Raw genomic sequence first — 18,328 nt, forward strand, 5'->3', positions numbered from 1 at the left:
ATTTTATTATATAATTTAATGCATATTACGTTTATAAAAAATATTCTAATACTTGAATCAAAGCCAAAATTATTGAAAAAAATGAAAAAAAGTAAAATGAAAAATCCAAGTTTTTCAATCAACACAAATGTTTTAATGAGTGGAATTAAAATTAAGATATTTATATACATAGATAAAATAAAAATACTCATAAAAATCATTAATTTAATTATGCTACTTTTCTTTTGGGTGATTTTTAATTACTTTATTTATTTGTTAATAGTTTCCCATTTTTTTAATTTCCCACTCTTAGCTTCTCACATTTTCTTACTACTAAAACAAACTCTCTCATTATTATTATTATTATTATTATTATTATTATTATTATTATTATGGCTTAATTTAAAGTTTAAACAACCAATTTTCACTCTTCAAACAACAGCGTTCTTCTGTTTTGTTTTTGTTTTTTTTTTTTTTTCATTTTTATCCAATTTTTAGGTTTAGGGTTTTAGGATTTTTTAGTTTACTTCTAGAAGAGATGGTGGCGGTTTTATTTGTGTGATGGTGTAGCAATGGATACGGTAAACCAGCGGGGACTGCTAGCGAGACCGTATGGAGATGAAGATGATGATGGGGTATTTGAGGCATAAGACATTAACGGAGCTCACGAGATGGCCATGAATGGAGTGGTGAGTTTAGTAAGCCGCCATGGGAATGGAGTTGGAGGAGGAGGCGGTTTTCATACGACTCGAACCAGTGAACTCACCATCGCTTTTGAGGGCGAGGTCTATATCTTCCCTGCAGTTGCTTCGGAAAAGGTTTGATTTTCTTTCTTCTTTTTTAGGTTTTCTAATTGTTTGGTTGCATATGGAGCTTGTATTTGTAGTGTTTGTTGTTGGATGTAACTGTTTATTTGGAAATGTGGAGAGTTGAACGGTTATGTTGATAAGTACCCTTTTGTTGTTGGTCTTACCTAACTGTAAACGAAGGAGAATAGCTCTTGAGACTTGTGAATTACTATGATCCATTGGCTCTGCTAAATCTTGCTAAAATCGATTAGTTTTTGATTCAGTCAAAATGTAGGAATGCTGCTGTTGAGATTAGTTATTTTTGCATATGTGTTGCCATTTTTTAGTTATAACTGAGGAGACTTTGTATTTTACAATGAGAGCTTGTTTCTTATTTGTGTTTAGTGATCATGTTGTCAATCCTGGCGCTACTCCAAGTGATTTTCAGACTTAAGATGCTGCCTTATCGGTAATGATGTCCACTGGCCTCCATATCTGAGGTTGTAGGTTTAAAATTAATTGTTAACGATCTAACTTTATTGTTGAGAGATCCTATAATTGACTGTGCAATGATGCGGATTGGAAAATCTTGGAATGTAAATTTAGGCTTAGTTGTGCATGCCTTCTATTGTTTTTTTTCCTTCTGTTTTTTCATCAGACATTCAGGATTTCTTGTGGTTGTGAGGGGAAAAGTTTCACTCCATTGGTTGAGTTGTGGCATATAAATGTGCTATACCACTTGTGGCAATAGGGTGGGAAAATTAGATTGACATCAGCCTTTTCTTAGTGGTGTGGGGATGACCATGGTGGACAAGCTGTAATTAAAATTGCTACTGGTGTTAAGGGCAGGTTTAGTATGCCTCAATAGGTTATTGTTATTTTGAAGGTATAAAAAAGGATTCTCTGTTTTAACTTTTATGTTCACTTCTCAGCTCATGTCAGCCACTCAGCTAGTTATATTATACGAGGCTTTTCTCCTATTTTTCCCTGTTAGTTGGGGAAGGGGATTTATTAGATGATTCAAAACGATTTCTATGATTGCTTCAACTAGGAATAAAGCATAAGGGAAATACATTTAACTCTCTTGAATAATTGGGTTTTTATATTTTGATTTGTTTGCACGGATTTCACAGGTGCAAGCAGTTTTATTACTACTGGGAGTACATGATGCATCAATTAATGTGCCCAGCTCAGCATTTCTACAAGAAGAAAAGCTCAAGGTATCCTATATGCATATGACATTTGTGGAAATTTATTTGAATCTATGGCTTCGGTTGTTAATATTTCCTTAAAATATGTTCAAGGTTGTAGTTGATTCTTCACGAGGCTTGGAGTTTTCACAAAGAATTGCCTCCCTATTACGATTCCGTGAAAAGAGGAAAGAGAGATGCTTTGAAAAGAAAATTCATTATACTTGCCGAAAAGAGGTTGCTCAGAGGTATGTCACCTTGTTTGTTGATAAGTAGCTCTTAGACTTTAGGACTTCTAGTGCAACTGAGATTTTTCTCATAAGAAGTTAAAATGCTAATTTGGCTTGTATATGTGATAAAAGCATACTGCTGTTGCTCTTTAATTATATAACATAATTACAACATCTATTCTTTCAAGCCTTGGCTATGCTTGTATAGTCCCTCTGGAGCATCAGTGTTGCACATATTTACTGAGGTTCGCCACCTATTAGAAAATAGCTTAATGATCCTTCACCAAGCTGCACTTGACATCTCATCTGTCAGGTCTGATGGATACTTGATATATTTTTCTTAAGGATATCATTGGTACATAATCTAGGCTTTGTTACCTTTTTCTTTGATAGGTTTACAAGATAGGGTGGATTCTGGAGGGATAAGCTTTTCCATTAATTTGATTTGGGGCCTTAAAATTGTTTATTGTATGCTCTGGAGCTGAGCTGCTTAAAAATAAATAAATAAAGATCACATAATAGCATTCTTCAAGTGTGCAAGCTTTCCTTGGGCTTGTAAATTTGGAAATTATCTCATCCCCAAAGAACTTCTATTGCTTGTTCACCAGTTTTCTAAGTGCACTTCAAATTTGCTTGTCTGCTGGGATGCATTGTAAGAATGGACAGTTTGCATCATTGAAGGAGTGCTACAACTCAGCTGATGGAAGCAGTGATCAAAGTGATTGCCCTCCTAAATCTGCATAAGTTTGAAGCTTACTTTGTTTCTTTCATGTTGATGTTAATTGTGTTAATGCTTATGTTTTTGTTCTGCATTTTTGCTTTTCTTATCAGTTTGCATAGATGTCAACATTGTGGGGTAAGTGAAAGGTTAACTCCAGCAATGCGTAGGGGGCCAGCTGGCCCCATAACACTTTGCAATGCTTGCGGCCTTATGTGAGCAAACAAAGTATGTGTAGAATGGTTGTAAGTTGCTATAGAAGCTTCTTTTCTCAGTTACTTATAATTATTTTTTGATGACATAATTATGTATGGTTGGAGACATTCAAACTTGAATTTCATTTGGTTAAGAAGTTTTCGGATTTTGACAGATTTTGTTGGTTGGTGGGTGATGATACTTTTTTTGTAACACTTGTAGGTATAAACTATGACAAGTCTAACTTGAGATAACCATCTATGTTACTGTCATTATTAGATTTTCAATTATTTGAGGATTGATTTTCCTTCTATTGGGAGGAGTCTACTTTCTTACCTTCTTCGTATCTGTTCTGGACACAACATTCATTTAAATTATCATTGGATACAGGCTAGTGTACCAATGTGGCTACTGTTGATTTAATATGGCTAATTAGATTATGACATTATTTTAAAGAAAGAGTGGACTGTTGAAAGTATGGCCAAAGTTACGAGTACTCTTGGCTCTAATAGTGCACTTGATATGCAATTAGATGGTGCTGATTGGTAGTTTTGGAAAGGGAAGAAAATGGATAAAACATACATGTGGATAAATTTGTGAAAACACATGAACTTACATGCTCTTCTCCCCATAGAGGAGGAATTGAGGTAAATTGCAGTGGCTCTGCTCTACATTTCTTACCAAATCTCTTTAGCATGATAACTTCGTTTTGTAATTGACCTGGATCTTTCCCCATACTGAATTTCCTACTATGCAGTAGGAGCTTTCCTTCTCAAGTAGATGCTTCAGTATCCATAAAGTTAATACGAGTCTTTTTGGGCAGCTTACCATGTTGTTCTTTATATTTTTTATTTCAAGGGAACACTGAGAGATCTTAGAAAAGAAGGGGGGAATGCTCACTTTGATCCAAATGAGCCGGTATGTATATGGAGATACTGATGTGTTCTTGTTCACTACCATAGGTTTAAAATTCTTCACTTAATTTAACAATCTAATTTCAGTTGTAATTATTGTTCTTTTTAGTTGTGAACCAACTAGACATTTTATTCATTTCAGAAATAAGTCTCTTTATCTCACAGGAAACTCCAACTGATATTAAGCCTTCAACCATGGAACCAGAAAATTCTTTTGCCAAGGATGATGAGCAGTTATTGGTCTCCTTTGATCAGTTACGACAAACATGAATCTAAAATATTTTCAAGTATGGAGTTTGATGATGCACTAAGCTTTATGCATTTACCTTTAGCTAGGTTTTTTGTTGGTTGTCCCATCTAATGTACTTTTGTTTCATCAATAGAAGCATTGTTAACTGTGAAACACAGACCATTGATGCTTCATCCTGGCATGGCTCTAGGGACTTTCCATTTTCTATCATCAGGGAAGCCCAGAGGAGACCAAACCTGTACCTTTGGATTCTGAAAATGATTTGATAAGATCTAACAGGCAGGTGAGAATCTATTAATGGTGGATGGGAGGGATTCATCTTGTGATTTTCCAATTATAAGGCATTTTCTAAGCTGACATGATATTACAAACTTGATGTACCAAGTTTTTTTTTTTCAGTAGTGACAATCAAAGTGAGTTCTTTATAAGCCATATTATGTTGTCTTCTTGCTGCACACGCTGCAGAGGTTCAATAGCTCGATTTTTCAGTTTGCAGGTGATTGCAGATTTACTGATTTTCCAAATTTTGTCAATACCAGTTTGCAAGTGATTGATTTTGTTGATTTACCAAATGTTGTCCACTGATATGCAGGAATTTGCAGCAAATTCACATCCTTTCCCCATCCAAGGGGAGTATTCCTCAGTCAACCTTGATGATGAGGTATTGTGTTGGTTACAAGCAATTTATTTTATTTTATTTTCTTGTTTTGGCCAAAGGAAGCAATTTTAGTTTAATGGGTTTGATGGCAACGATGTATTAGCTTTGATGTTAAGTAGTAATATTGTTCTCTTAAATAATTGCATAAGGGAGAGATTATGTCTCCTTTTGTGCTGAACATTCGTGAGGAGCTCTCAAAGGCGTACTTTACTCTCCAAGTAAGTTTGTCTACATGCATCAGGACATGCAGCAAACACTGCAAGAGCTTGCCGATGCTTCTGGGTCAGACTTTGAGATTCCTTCATATTTTGATGAGCACGTAGTGGTTTTTTAGCAACCTGGCATCAATCATATACTTCAGATGGGCTTAATAGCCAAAAATGCTATTACTTCTGCAAATTCATAAATACAAAACTTTCGGGTTGACATTGATGATACCAACATTGGGACCGTGTGGCCTGGGACGTAAGATCTTTCCATGTGTATGTGACGTGCAATGCTTCCAGATAGAGCTTTCGTTTCTAACATGTTTGATCAGGCAGAGCTGGTATTGACTAACAATATATTTCCGGAGATCTGTTGTTTATAGTGAGTTGCTAGACTGAACACTGCCTTTTTTGTTATTCTATATAATGTGAATAATATTTTGTGCCTTTTTTTTCCCCTTCATTTCTGCCTTTTTCCATTAAACCAATGTAATTGTAAGTTGTACAAATCCAACAGGCATTTGGTGATTCATTGTCAGCTAGAGTTAAATGGTGCAAAGTGCCAGGAGGAAGCATAAGTTACACAATTGGTGTGCAATGTCTCCTGAGTTTTACACCATCAAATGCAAAACTGCAATTATACGTTTCTTTGCAGGCAAAACAAAATGCAGATTCAAATTTCACATCAATGTAAACACCATTGCTAACATTCTTGATCTAAATACATTTTTCACCCAAACAGTAGGGTTTCTAACCAACAAATACGGGGGAGAAAAAAAATATAACGGAAAAAATATTGTTTCACTTCCATTATTCTTTCTAGAGTGGAGCTATAAACAATGCAATTATAACACTATATTATGGTAGTAGAACAAGGAAAATATATCGAGCAAAATGCAAATTCATGATTTGTGGAAATCTATTTAGTTCGAGGAATTCCAAAGATGTTGGGGGAGAAATTAGACTAAGCAATTAAATGAAAATAATGCTTCCATATTTGACAGAAGGAACTTGGACCTATATGCAAAATTGCACATTCAAATGGCTTACAGATCAACTGTAGGATAAAGGCCTGGCATATAACTCCATCCACTTCCATTTGAATCTGCGTTAGCATACAAGTGTGGCTGTAGTTCCCCCGAGTGAGATGACTTGCGAGATTTTGGGTTTTTTGGAGAAGCTGCAAAGTCATTTGTTATAGAATACATTGATGATGTAGGAAGTCCATGGATCTTTGGCAGGCCTGTTGGATCAGAACCCAAACTATATCCCCTCTCAACTGTTTCAGCTTCCAATGGCAATTCATCCAATGTCTATTCATAAGGATTTAAGAAAAAAAAAAAAAGGAATAAATGTGGCTGCTGCTTCCTCCATAGTTAATGTTGTAATTTAACCAGTAGTTGAGCATCAGGTAATGTGATGAATTATTGAAATGCATGTCAACATGGAAAAAGACATTAGGCATTTGTCCTCTTAACAAACAGATGAAAATTCTTGTGACCATTGTAGAGATTATGATATGTTTACATGGTGATATGCAGTCAAGAGAACCCACCCTGAATGCCTGTTGGAGAACTCGGAGTGTTTCTCGTGTGCGTTTTCTCCTTGAAGCAATCTCATCAGGTTCCTGTAACATTTCTTCAAACAGGTTTTCTCTGTTTTGGATCGGAAGGCATACAGGATACTCAACAGTCAATAGAGATTATCAAAAGGATATATAACTGAAATCAAGTCAAATGGCACAAATCTCTATATACCTGTAAAGCTTTTTGATAAAGACATTGTGAAGTTCGCGTTTTGTATGGTTTACCTGGATATAGATATTATCAACAAACACAAATCAATACTCATGCAATGCTTTAGTTTAACAGTGCACTATTGCACTACAAACAACTGTTAGGATTTAGGAAGACAACGTACACTTAAACAAGAAATTACAATAGTTCCAGGTTTCAATATAATAAATATATGGCAAACATAACTTCTTAAAGCTCAAGCAAACTTTTTGACCGACAGGCTAGCTCCATGTTTTTAATTCGACAAGTAAAACTGGATACAACTTTCATGCAATCATGTAAATCATGCCTATTCAAATATAATTTAAAACACATCAACCACATAATAATAATAATAATAATAATAATAATAAACAGCAACCTTGTTCAGCATGAACGATATATGTTTTTCTCTAGATTAAAATAGTGGAGGATGGAAATCAACATACTTAGCACCAACTCTTGTTTAGGTCAAGCCAAATTGTTGCTAAACTTATGTAAGGGGAAAAATGGAAATTAATTTGGCTGGAAAGTTATACAATGTACTCCTAACTAGAACACCATAATGCTTTTCAGAATTTCATAGTTATCAGGAACTTGGCCATGAACATGGATAAAATAGCAGAAGGCACAAGAAACATAATTAGCAAAAGTATTCAGTTTCAAGCCTACCAAGAAGTGCATAATTGCTTTAGGCACAGAGTCCTCTACATTCTTCCTAACAATGTCATAGTATGATCTTAAGAGCAATTTGGTGATAGTAATTTCAATAGCTTCATTTTCTGAACGGTCTTCTGAAGGTCTCAAGACAGGTGGGGGCTGAAAAGAATAAAAAACATGATTGTCAAGATCGAACTAACACATATTGTTTTAAGTTAGCACTGGATCCTTGATGGATTATCCGATGTGTATGCACCTCTCTTAAATGGATCATGGAAAAGGTGTGTTCCATGTTTTCAACAGGTTCAATAAATGGATTGTTTGTTGAGCTCTCTTTCACTGACGAGCGGTTATCAACACCACCAAATATTGATGAGATACCCCAAGTTGACCCACTTTTGCTTCCTGATAAAACCCACATATAGAACATAGTTTACTCTTATGCAGCTTGATAATTATCTCAAAATAGGATGAGAACTATCTAAAAAATAATAATTCACATCATACAATCCCCCAGACCCCTATCAGAAAGAAAAGGGGGGTTGGGGAGAGAGAGAGAAGACCCTCAATTCTTATCGCACAACTATCACAAAAAGAACATCAGATGTTAAAGAAACCTATTTAACAAATTCAAAATGACAGCATAAAATGCATTACCAGTGGATGGAACTTTCTCAACATCTGCAACAGGATGGGCTACCTGCATACAAATTGAGTAAAAAGTGGCAAGTTATTTATATAGATGACAGAAAGATGAGGGAGAAAAAAAGATCACAAAAGCAAAAAGGAAAAGGCAGGGAAGGAAAGCATGTATTAGGCAGCATAAACATAAATTTTCATGCCTGATCAGCCACAATTCCATTAACTTGTCTTGCAAGAATAGCTCGAGACTTAATACTTCTTTCAGAAGTAGGCACCTTATCAGGCTCTAAACCATCCTGATAAAGTGAACAAAGAAACGGGGAAAGAATGAAAATCAAGAGGATTTAGGATTAAATAATAGCAATAATTCCAGAGAAATGACTATTAGTATAGACCTACCTTCGACCTAGATAAAGGCAAAGGAACCCGGGAATTCTTTATCTGTTGATTGGCAAGCTCTACAGCCTTGCTCCCACCAATAAAATTTGGGTGGGAAGTATTTATGTAATCCATCTGCAAAATTGAATGGCATATATCCTATATGGCTAAAGCTCTTTGAAAATAACATATGAATATAAAATATATTGCACATTAATTGTACCCAGTTCATAGTTTATAGCAGAAACAGAAAAGAAATATAAAACTAGATAAAATTAAAATTAGCAAAAGCGAACCTCCATTTCAATAATATGTCCTATCATTGTCTCAGATGGTTCGAGGCCCTCTCGGAGAAAATTCCCAATAACTTGGTCCATATGCTTTCTCAGAACAGGAAATCGCTGCAGTTCATTCACCATACAGCGATGACTAATCTGGAAAGAGAACAATTTTATTAGAAAATCTACATTGTCAAGTGACAGGGCTATGAGACTACAATGATAATCAGGAAGAGAAAGTCACCTTTATTAACTCATCATATATGAACCTAGCACATTGAAGGCTTGGATCCAGCAACCGTGCTATTTGCCTTCGAACAAGTACTTCAAATGGGACCTATACATAAAAGTTGAATTATAACAATATGAACTAAGTTTAACATAAAATAATTCCATAAAATAATTCCAGGCAACAATTTGGAAAACAGCAATTTAGATCTGTGTAAAAACAAAATATTCTTAGATTAAACGTTTAAAGTAGAAACCACTACAACGTACTTCTGGTACAAATAATGCAGATCGAGGACCAGTTGCATTCTGAATGGCAGTTCTAATGTCATCATCAGTCAAGTCTTCACATGGATCAACCCCCTGTACAACAAATCAGTTAATGACTAACTCAACCAGCACCAGACAAAACTATTTACATAAAGACACTTGTTCAGAGATGTCTGTGCATCACCAATTAATTTTGGTGTTACAATGTAAGACTATTAATGTTTTTTTAAATTAAGCAGTGGCTCTGCTCAAAAAGTCAGAAAGTTTCATTTTATTGCCAAAAACGGAGGGAAGGTGAAATTAATATCATTAATATCATGAAATCAGATAACCACTTATACCAATTAGGTTGTTATATTTATTATTTTAACTTGTCCTTACTGAGACCATGCATGAAATCATCCATGGGGGAGTGAAATGCTCACATTGCTAGAATCAACAGAAATGTTAACAATGAAAGATAGTAATTGATGACCAACTTTTGTACATGTATAACATAATGCACCTCTAACATGGACTAGAAAGGAAATCCAGATAGTGAAAAATACCTCAGAGTGAAAAGGCATGCAAATATCAAAGGCACAAATATCAGTCTACACACCTCTAAGCTCTTAACAAAGATTGATTGGAAAATATAATGAATCCTTGCTCCACCAGAAAGCTCAGATGTAGACATTTCTTCATTTTTCCCCTCCACCATCGATGATAATGCTGTTTCCAACAAAGCATTGATTCATTGTATCATTACCAATTTAGTAGAATGTATATATAATATAATAGGTGTTTCAAAATATTAATAAGGAAATTTACAGACAGCCAATCAAAACATTTACCTTCACAGTACTTCGAAAGTATATTCAGTAGAAGAGCTCCCTGGCCAGCCTATAAGTTATGACTTTGTCGTAAGAAAATTATTTTAGATGTTTTCTCTCAACCAAGTTCCAGGTAAACAAACAAATATACATGCCTTTGATTCTGTGATTTCTCCATAGCTTGCATGCTCCTTTGCCACAGTAACCAGTGCAGAACTAATGCGTGACTTCAGCCCAGGAAGTATCGCCTTGATATGTTGTACTAAAATCTAATAGGAAATAGCATAGAAAGACTCAAAAACAAGATAGAATACAGAAATTCCCCCTATGCCAGGCTATACATGTCTCTTTGTCATGCACAACGGGGCACAAGGCTGAAATAAGAGGATTGCAAATACAACCTCAACTAGCATTATAGCCTTCAATAGATCCTATAAACATGAAGGTGACCTCATTCAGGTAAAAGGACAAAGGAAAGCAAGAATGCTCAAGCTATAACTAACCTACAGAGAATTTCTCTAGAGAGAGCATAATGATGCGAGTTTACAGTAGGTCCACGTTATAATCTGATCAGAAGTAAATTGGAGATCTTTTTCCACCAAATGCATAGTATAAGCAAGGGGGATAAATGAGTGGACATGGGGAAATAAATATTTATAGAAAGTGTGGCCAATGGAACAACGTTTGACATTCGAAATTTTGAATTATACTGCATAAAAGATTTGGAAACTTCATCTTGCAAAAAATGATATGATGGTTAATGAATTAGATGAAAAGATGGTTGTTGCTAGAAATAAGTGGCGCAAGAGGATTCAAACAACAATCTAATTTGACTCTCTTATTTGGTTTTTCATACAGCAAACCCCAGAACACGGGATATAAGGCTTAGTGTGTTGTTGTTGTTGTTGTTGTTTATCTTGCAAATATCTTACCTGGTTCAGCTTCTTCGCCAACTGAGGTACACCACAACGATCAGCTAGACCATTATATACCTATGCACCAGCAAAAAGAGGTAAGCAAATTGATGATGGAAACTGTATCAAACCATGAACAATTGCTAAAGGTTGGGGCCATACTGGACGACTGCGGAAGAACTTTTCCTCTGCCGCAAGGGCATCCTTGATACTCCGGTTGAGCAAAATGTCCTGTGTAGAGAGCAATATTCAAAGTGCAATCATAATATCAGCACACTAGTAAAATGATACCTGATAAGCAGTATATGATATAGAAAAAAAAAAAAAAAAGTCATCTAGAAGCAAAACTATAATAATTTACTAACCAATAAAATAGCTTTTAGTTGCTTTTGTGGATGGAAAGAAATAGAAGGGCTTTGAGGCAGTAGAGTTACCCACATCGAAGCTCTTGCATACATGGTTTTTACACTTCATTCCTGGTCTAGTGACCAGCAATTTTCAGAAGTTCAAATGCCCTTAGTCTTTATTGACATGTTATGCTGGAAAAATCAGCCATGTACTTGGCTTTTTCCCCTTTGAAACATTTTAGTGATTCTGTTTTGATGCCTTTGACTAATAATCATCAAGGTTTATTGTGGGAAAACACTTATTTACAGCTGGTTGTAATCTTGTAATCTATATATTTATATTTGTATCTCTAGAATTAAATATTCGTATCCTTAAAATTAGGATAGACAATCCCTCAATTATAGGATTAGTTTTTTAGGAAGATTTAGTTTCCTAGTTTAACCCCTAATTAGTTGTATATAAACCTAAGATTCTTGTATAATTCAAAAGAAGCAGTTTTTCAATATACATTCAGTTTCCACACTGATTTATTTCTTCGTTTTTCCACATGGAATCAGAGCTTTAGGCTCTTCTTGGGAAGCAAAATTTTCAGCCTTCATTGCTAACTTCTGTTTTAGGCCTTCCTTGCCGAATCCTATTTAGGCCTTCATTGCCAAACCCTTTCAAAGAAAGATATCACTACCACCCAATTTGAGGAAATGTCAACTGGGAAAATCACTAGAGTACTACAGATGTCTCAGAAACAAGGAGAGTTCGATAGGGAAGAGATTGAAAAACTGAAAAACTTATTGAAAATCCTTAAAAAGCCTACTATGGTATGTTCTTTGGGTAAGGTTTCTAATTCAAGTAAAGCTTCCGGTTCTCATGGATTAAATGTCTCGACTAAGCCTATTACGAGTTCTTGGGTCATTGACACAGGAGCCACGACCATATGACACATTCCTCACAAAAGTTTAGTACATATAACCTGTGTTCTAGTAATAAGAAAATTGTTGTTGCAGATGGTTCACTTACTACAATGGCAGGATTAGGAGATGTTCAAGTTAATCCCTCCTTTGTTCTCAAAAATGTTCTTCATGTTCCTGGATTGTCTACTAATCTGATATCTATACAAAAACTTACCAGAGATATGAATTGCAAAGTAACTTTTTATCCCTCTTATTGTGAATTTCAGGACCAGAGTTCAAGGAAGATGATTGGACTTGCTAAAGAGAAGGATGGACTTAACTATCTTAAGACATCAAATAACATAAGTAATATCAAGAATAGTTTACCTTTGTCGTTTCTTTCTGAAAAATCTTTCAATAAAGACAAAAACTGGCTTTATCATTTTCGTCTTGGACATCCTTCGTTTGGAACTTTGAGAAACATGTTTCCTTCTTTGTTCAAAGGATTAAATGTCAAATATTTTCATTGTGATATTTGCGAACTTGCAAAGCATAGATGCGTGTCTTTTCCAATCAGTAACAAAAGAAGTTCTACTCCCTTTTACTTGATTCATAGTGACATTTGGCATCCCTTTACAATTTCTAATATTTCTGGTGCGAGATGGTTTGTTTCATTCATAGATGATTGTACCAGGGTCTCTTGGGTTTTTTTACTTAAATCCAAATCAGATGTGAATAGTGTGTTTTTAAACGTCCAAAACATGATCCAAAATCAATTTGGAGTGAGAATCAAGAGATTTAGGTCTGATAATGCAAGAGACTACTTCAACCAGAGTCTATCCACCTATTTCCAAAAAGAGGGGATTATCCATGAGTCATCTTATGTTAATACTCCACAGCAGAATGGAGTGGCAGAGAGGAAAAACAGCCATTCACTAGCCACACCCCCTCCCTTCTTTTTCAAGCAAATGTACCTAAATCTTACTGGGGGGAAGTTGCTCTCACTGCCACACACATTATAAATAGGTTACCTTCAAGAGTTTTGGGATTTAAAACTCCTATGGAACTACTCTCACAATTTTATCCCAACCTCAATACCACAAACAATCTCACACCTAGGATATTTGGTTGTACATCATTTGTTCACGTTCACAGTCATAACAAGGGAAAGTTGGATCCAAGAGCGATTAAGTGTATTTTTGTGGGGTATTCTTCAACTCAAAAAGGATATAAGTGCTATCATCCTCCTACCAAAAAATTCTGTCTCTACAGATGTCACTTTTGAAGAAAATAAACCATTTTTTACTCAACCTTATCTTCAGAGGGAGACTTCATTCATGGAAGATAAGGATAAAGACTTTTTTTTGCTTGATTTGCCCCCTTCTTCAACATTTACACCCATTAATTCTTCTGAGTCAAAACCTGTTTCTGCTGAGCCCAAGTCAAACATTGAATTTGAGTTTGAACCCATTCCAAATACGGAAGATGTGACAAAGGATAATATTGTTCTTGATTCTATGAAGGAATTACAGGTGTACTCAAGAAGAAAAGTTCCAGATCTTGAACCAATGCTAGTCCAAGAACCTGATCCTAACTCTGGAAATGAGGTGACTACAATTGTTTACTCTGTTTCTCAAAATGAGCATGAATCTCCTAAAACTATAACTAGTGATTATGATCTGCCTATTACCATTAGGAAAGGAACCAGCTAATGTACCAAGCATCCACTATACCCAATCTCTAATTTTGTGTCATTTGAAAAATTTTCACAATTCCACAAAAATTTTCTTGTGAGCCTAAACACTACTTTTGCTCAAACTATATTATCCGAGGCATTATCCAGTGAGAAATGGAGGCAAGCCATGAAAATAGAAATGGAGGCCTTAGAGAAAAATCAGACATGAGAACTAGTAGAGTTGCCTAAAGGAAAAAATCCAGTGGGGTGTAAATGGGTTTTCACTGTAAAATACAAGGCAGATGGTACTATTGAAAGGTATAAAGCCAAGTTAGTGGCTAAGGGCTACACTCAAACCTATGGAGTGGATTACCAGGAAACCTTTGCTTCAGTTGCCAAGATGAATACAGTTAGGATTTTGTTATCATTAGCTGCAAATTACAATTGACAGCTTCAACAATTTGATGTAAAGAATGCTTTTCTACATGGTGATTTGGAAGAAGATCTATATATGAAGGTTCCACCGGGATTTGGAGGTCATCTAGAAGCAAACAAAGCATGCAGGCTGAAAAGAGCTTTATATGGCCTTAAACAATCTCCTAGAGCTTGGTTCGGGAGATTTGCCAAAGTGATGTTAGCAATGGGATATAAACAGAGTCAAGGAGAGCACACATTGTTTATCAAGCACTCTGATTCGAGGAGAGTCAAGTTCTATTAGTGTATGTTGATGATATAATTGTAACTGGAGATAATGAAAAAGAGAGAGAATCTCTAAAACAATGTTTGGCTAGAGAATTTAAGATAAAAGAGCTAGGGAGATTGAAGTACTTCCTAGGAATTGAAGTAGCTCACTCACGACATGGTATTTTCATCTCACAACAGAAATATGTGATGGATCTTCTAAAGGAAACTGGGAAGCTTGCATGTAAACCTGCAAATACCCCTATAAATCCTAATCATAAAATTGGAGAAGCTAATGAAGATGCTACTGTAAATAGAGAGATGTACCAAAGATTAGTTGGAAGACTCATTTATCTCTCACATACTAGACCTGATATAGCATATGATGTGAGTGTGATAAGTCAATTTATGCATAGTCCTAAAGAAGTGCACCTACAGGCTATCTACCGTATATTGCACTATTTGAAGGCCAATCCTAGGAGAGGTATCTTATTCAAAAAAAATTCGAGGTTAGTTCTAAAAGCATATACAGATGCTGATTATGCAGGTTCAGTAACTGATAGAAGATCCACCTCAGACTACTGCACTTTCTTAGGTGGTAATCTTGTGACTTGGAGGAGTAAAAAACAGAATGTGGTGGCAAGATCAAATGCTGAAGCAGAGTTCAGAGCAATGGCTCAAGGAATTTGTGAACTACTATGGTTAAAGATTATCCTAGAAGACTTGAAGATCAAGTGGGATGGACCAATGAGACTACTGTGATAACAAGTCTGCAATAAGCATTGCACACAATCCTGTGCAACATGACAGAACAAAATACATTGAAGTAGACCGGCATTTCATAAAGGAGAAACTAGACAATGGGTTGATTTGTACACCTTATGTATCAACCAAGGGTCAACTTGCAGATATGTTGACTAAAGGTCTCAGCAGTGCAACATTTCAAGAAATTATTTCCAAGCTAGGAATGGAAAACATCTATTCACCAGCTTGAGGGGGAATGTGGGAAAACACTTATTTACAGCTGGTTGTAATCTTGTAATCTGTATATTTATATTTGTACCTCTAGAATTAAGTATTTGTATCCCTAAAATTAGGATAGACAATCCCTCAATTATAGAATTAGTTTTTTAGGAAGATTTAGTTTCCTAGTTTAACCCCTAGTTAGTTGTATATAAACCTAAGATTCTTGTATAATTCAAAAGAAGCAGTTTTTCAATATACATTCAGTTTCCACACTGATTTATTTCTTAGTTTTTTCACATTTATCAAATTCAAGCTCCATTTTGCTCTATGCTACATAAACTTCAGGTTGCCCAAAAACATAAAAAGTTTTGAGGATGTCACACACCAATCGAAATAGACAGTGCCACAAAAACAAACTGACAGGACATGTAAATCGAAAGGAAGATCTCAACTGGCAAGAAAAAGTTAATATATGTTCTAATTCAATGGAGCAATATGAAGAAAGAACAAAAAGCCATTAGACATCTCGAAGGAATGACTACAGCATAATATTTAAGAAAAACAGTAAAAATGATAAATCATCCACATCAACAATCTACTCAGAAATAATTTATTTAAAAAGAGTAAGAAAATACAAAGTGATCTATTAATATCTTCACTCCTGTAAGGTTATACAGTTACCTCCTGACTGCGATTCACAACACCTATGTAACCAAGCCTAAGGGGAATCACTTTTCCAAGCAACAGGTTACGAGCATCAGTACCTCTGTCCATTATATCCAACTGATTAAAATACAAATAACTAATCAGAAACCTAGAACAGCTTATATATAAGTCATGTCATAATTTAAAAAGGAGATTTTCACGTTCAAGATGCACCTTTGTGATTACACCAATGGTTCTATAGCCTGCCCAGCAGAAAATTAGCAAAATGATTCAATTAAATATACATTAAAGAGCAACTGAATGCAGAAGTTGGGATTCTGATAGTAGAAATTACCATCAGGATCAGCATTTCCAGCAATTTGAAGCGCATCAGAGTTTGCTAAGTCTGAATTTGCAGGAGTAACAGCTAGAATCAGACAGCTTGGCTGTTTAATGTACGACATGATCATTGTTCTAATTTGAGCTTCAATGTCAGAGGGCTGGTCACCCACAGGAACCTTTGTGATTCCAGGAAGATCCACAAGAGTGATATCAAGAACATTTGGTGAGAAAATCTTAAGTCGAATCTGCTTGTCTGACACACCTTTGTTTCCTCCAGCCTCCCTATCTGTCTCAGCCTGCAGTCCAATTGAGATTTACTTAGCATAGGGGCATTTTTTAATACCTAAAAAAAGAAAAAAAAAATCAATGCCACAAACATTCTTTCTTGATCTCATAAAACCTATTATAACTTGCAAGCAATAAAAGGCTAGAGTTTGTCAGAGAGCCAAGGGGAGAGAGAAGAAATCTAGCTACGATCCTTAACCAAGAACATGTAAATTAAGTAATCCTCTTTCCACTCGCTGTAACTATCCATCTAAGCCTAAAAACTCCAACATAGTGAATTTCAATATTATTGTCACAGAAAGCCTAATTATTCCTTTTGGCAAGCTCTCAATTTCCCTAATCACGACTATTGTGCCAGCACCAAATGCATCTTTATTATTTCACATTCATCTAAATATATCTTTCTTGCTTCCAAGTTTATCTCACAATTTTAAAAGTTCTTAAGCAACCAGTCAGCAAAGGAAAATTCAAAAATGCCTAACTTAACAAAGTACATGCTAAAAAACCTACCTTTTTGAATTGAAGAATCAAAATGCCTAACTTTTGAACTTCGCAATCATAAAAAGCGAGCAATAAATAACCTGAATCTCCCTGCGAATCTCAGTGAAGTCATAGAAGCGCTTGCCAGGCAAGTGAAGAAACTCGCCATACTCCTCCTCTGAACCGTCAGGTTTACGCTTGGTCTGGAGGAGCTGGAGGACGAGAGGACGTCGCGTGCAGATATCGGAACCGCGAGGCAAGAAGTCGCGGCCAACGAGTGACTCAAGCACGCTGGACTTGCCACTACTCTGGTTTCCAACCACCGCGACCTGCGGCAACTTTATGGTGGACTGGCTACCAAGCTGAGCGAAGATGTCCTGTAGCTTGTTCACTATCGGTATAACGGAAGATCCCAATGGAGCTGCAGATGATTGAGGCGGCATCGATGCTGCTGCTGCTTCTTCAGCCATTAAATTTCAATGATTAATTGAATTATAAAAAATATCAGAGATAAAACTTTCTGAGCCCTAGGGTTTTGGAACTATTTTCCTTTTTTTTAAATCAGAGAGGAGCCTTTTTTTTTTACTAAAGTTTCTGGAAAGAGAAGGAGATGTCGTAGCTTTGCCTTTCATTATACGAATAAAAGAGCAAATGTAATTGATGTTTTGAAAATTTTTTGAGTTTTTTAAAAAAAATATAATTAGGGTTGAGTAAAAAGTTGGTTTGATCATTTAAAAAAATTAATAACTAAATTAATTAATTTTTTAAAAATAAATAATTAAATTGATAAAAAAAATTTTAAATAATCAATTATAATTGAATTGTTTAAAATTAATTTGGTTCGATTGATTTTATTAAATGATTAAATTTTTTATTATTTTTTTATGAATAATTATTTAATTAAAAATTTAATTTAATAAAATTTAAATTTAAA

The 18,328-nt window shown here is 35.3% G+C and overlaps 2 protein-coding genes across 10 annotated transcripts; one reads left to right on the plus strand and one right to left on the minus strand.

The window, feature by feature from the left end:
* The first annotated feature begins 412 nt into the window (after positions 1–412).
* On the plus strand, positions 413–5,591 carry LOC111283040 (GATA transcription factor 17-like). Of its 9 annotated transcripts, XM_089761099.1 has the most exons (11): positions 413–797; positions 1,901–1,987; positions 2,072–2,205; positions 2,796–2,905; positions 3,019–3,150; positions 3,959–4,018; positions 4,180–4,301; positions 4,455–4,547; positions 4,664–4,760; positions 4,857–4,925; positions 5,072–5,591. In XM_089761099.1, the coding sequence occupies exons 1-5, from the start codon at positions 651–653 to the stop codon at positions 3,045–3,047; spliced, it is 507 nt and encodes a 168-aa protein (XP_089617225.1). In that variant the 5' UTR covers positions 413–650; the 3' UTR covers positions 3,048–3,150; positions 3,959–4,018; positions 4,180–4,301; positions 4,455–4,547; positions 4,664–4,760; positions 4,857–4,925; positions 5,072–5,591. The 9 variants fall into 9 exon arrangements, with proteins under 9 accessions (XP_089617225.1, XP_089617224.1, XP_089617223.1 ...); XM_089761098.1 differs by having other exon boundaries at positions 3,019–4,018; positions 4,398–4,547; positions 4,650–4,760; XM_089761097.1 differs by having other exon boundaries at positions 3,019–4,018; positions 4,398–4,547; positions 5,164–5,591.
* A 207-nt stretch (positions 5,592–5,798) lies between these two features.
* LOC111283039 (dynamin-related protein 3A-like) lies at positions 5,799–18,009 on the minus strand. The gene is made up of 20 exons (XM_022871421.2): positions 17,496–18,009; positions 16,643–16,925; positions 16,522–16,550; positions 16,324–16,425; positions 11,248–11,316; positions 11,104–11,163; positions 10,327–10,440; positions 10,193–10,241; positions 9,961–10,070; positions 9,360–9,452; positions 9,106–9,198; positions 8,880–9,017; positions 8,605–8,718; positions 8,406–8,501; positions 8,221–8,263; positions 7,820–7,968; positions 7,576–7,722; positions 6,886–6,938; positions 6,684–6,783; positions 5,799–6,441 (listed from the first exon to the last, which is right to left on the minus strand). Exons 1-20 carry the CDS (start codon positions 17,862–17,864, stop codon positions 6,175–6,177), a joined length of 2,478 nt encoding a protein of 825 aa, XP_022727156.2. The 5' UTR covers positions 17,865–18,009; the 3' UTR covers positions 5,799–6,174.
* Positions 18,010–18,328: the final 319 nt, after the last annotated feature.

This window comes from Durio zibethinus, chromosome 5 (genome assembly GCF_047325235.1).
Source record: "Durio zibethinus cultivar Kanyao isolate XHJ-2024 chromosome 5, ASM4732523v1, whole genome shotgun sequence".
In the NCBI taxonomy this organism is placed as follows: domain Eukaryota; kingdom Viridiplantae; phylum Streptophyta; class Magnoliopsida; order Malvales; family Malvaceae; genus Durio; species Durio zibethinus.

What these genes read in the sequence shown, in the direction of transcription:
- LOC111283040 (XM_089761092.1), top strand. Translation starts at nt 651, where the DNA reads ATGGCCATGAATGGAGTGGTGAGTTTAGTAAGCCGCCATGGGAATGGA. An exon ending in TACAAGAAGAAAAGCTCAAG is followed by an intron (nt 1,988 to 2,071) that starts GTATCCTATATG and finishes AATATGTTCAAG; the next exon opens with GTTGTAGTTGATTCTTCACG. An exon ending in CGAAAAGAGGTTGCTCAGAG is followed by an intron (nt 2,206 to 2,795) that starts GTATGTCACCTT and finishes CTTGTTCACCAG; the next exon opens with TTTTCTAAGTGCACTTCAAA.
- LOC111283039 (XM_022871421.2), bottom strand. Translation starts at nt 17,864, where the DNA reads ATGGCTGAAGAAGCAGCAGCAGCATCGATGCCGCCTCAATCATCTGCA. An exon ending in CCATTGGTGTAATCACAAAG is followed by an intron (nt 16,426 to 16,521) that starts GTGCATCTTGAA and finishes TATTTTAATCAG; the next exon opens with TTGGATATAATGGACAGAGG. An exon ending in AGTTCTTCCGCAGTCGTCCA is followed by an intron (nt 11,164 to 11,247) that starts GTATGGCCCCAA and finishes GCTGGTGCATAG; the next exon opens with GTATATAATGGTCTAGCTGA.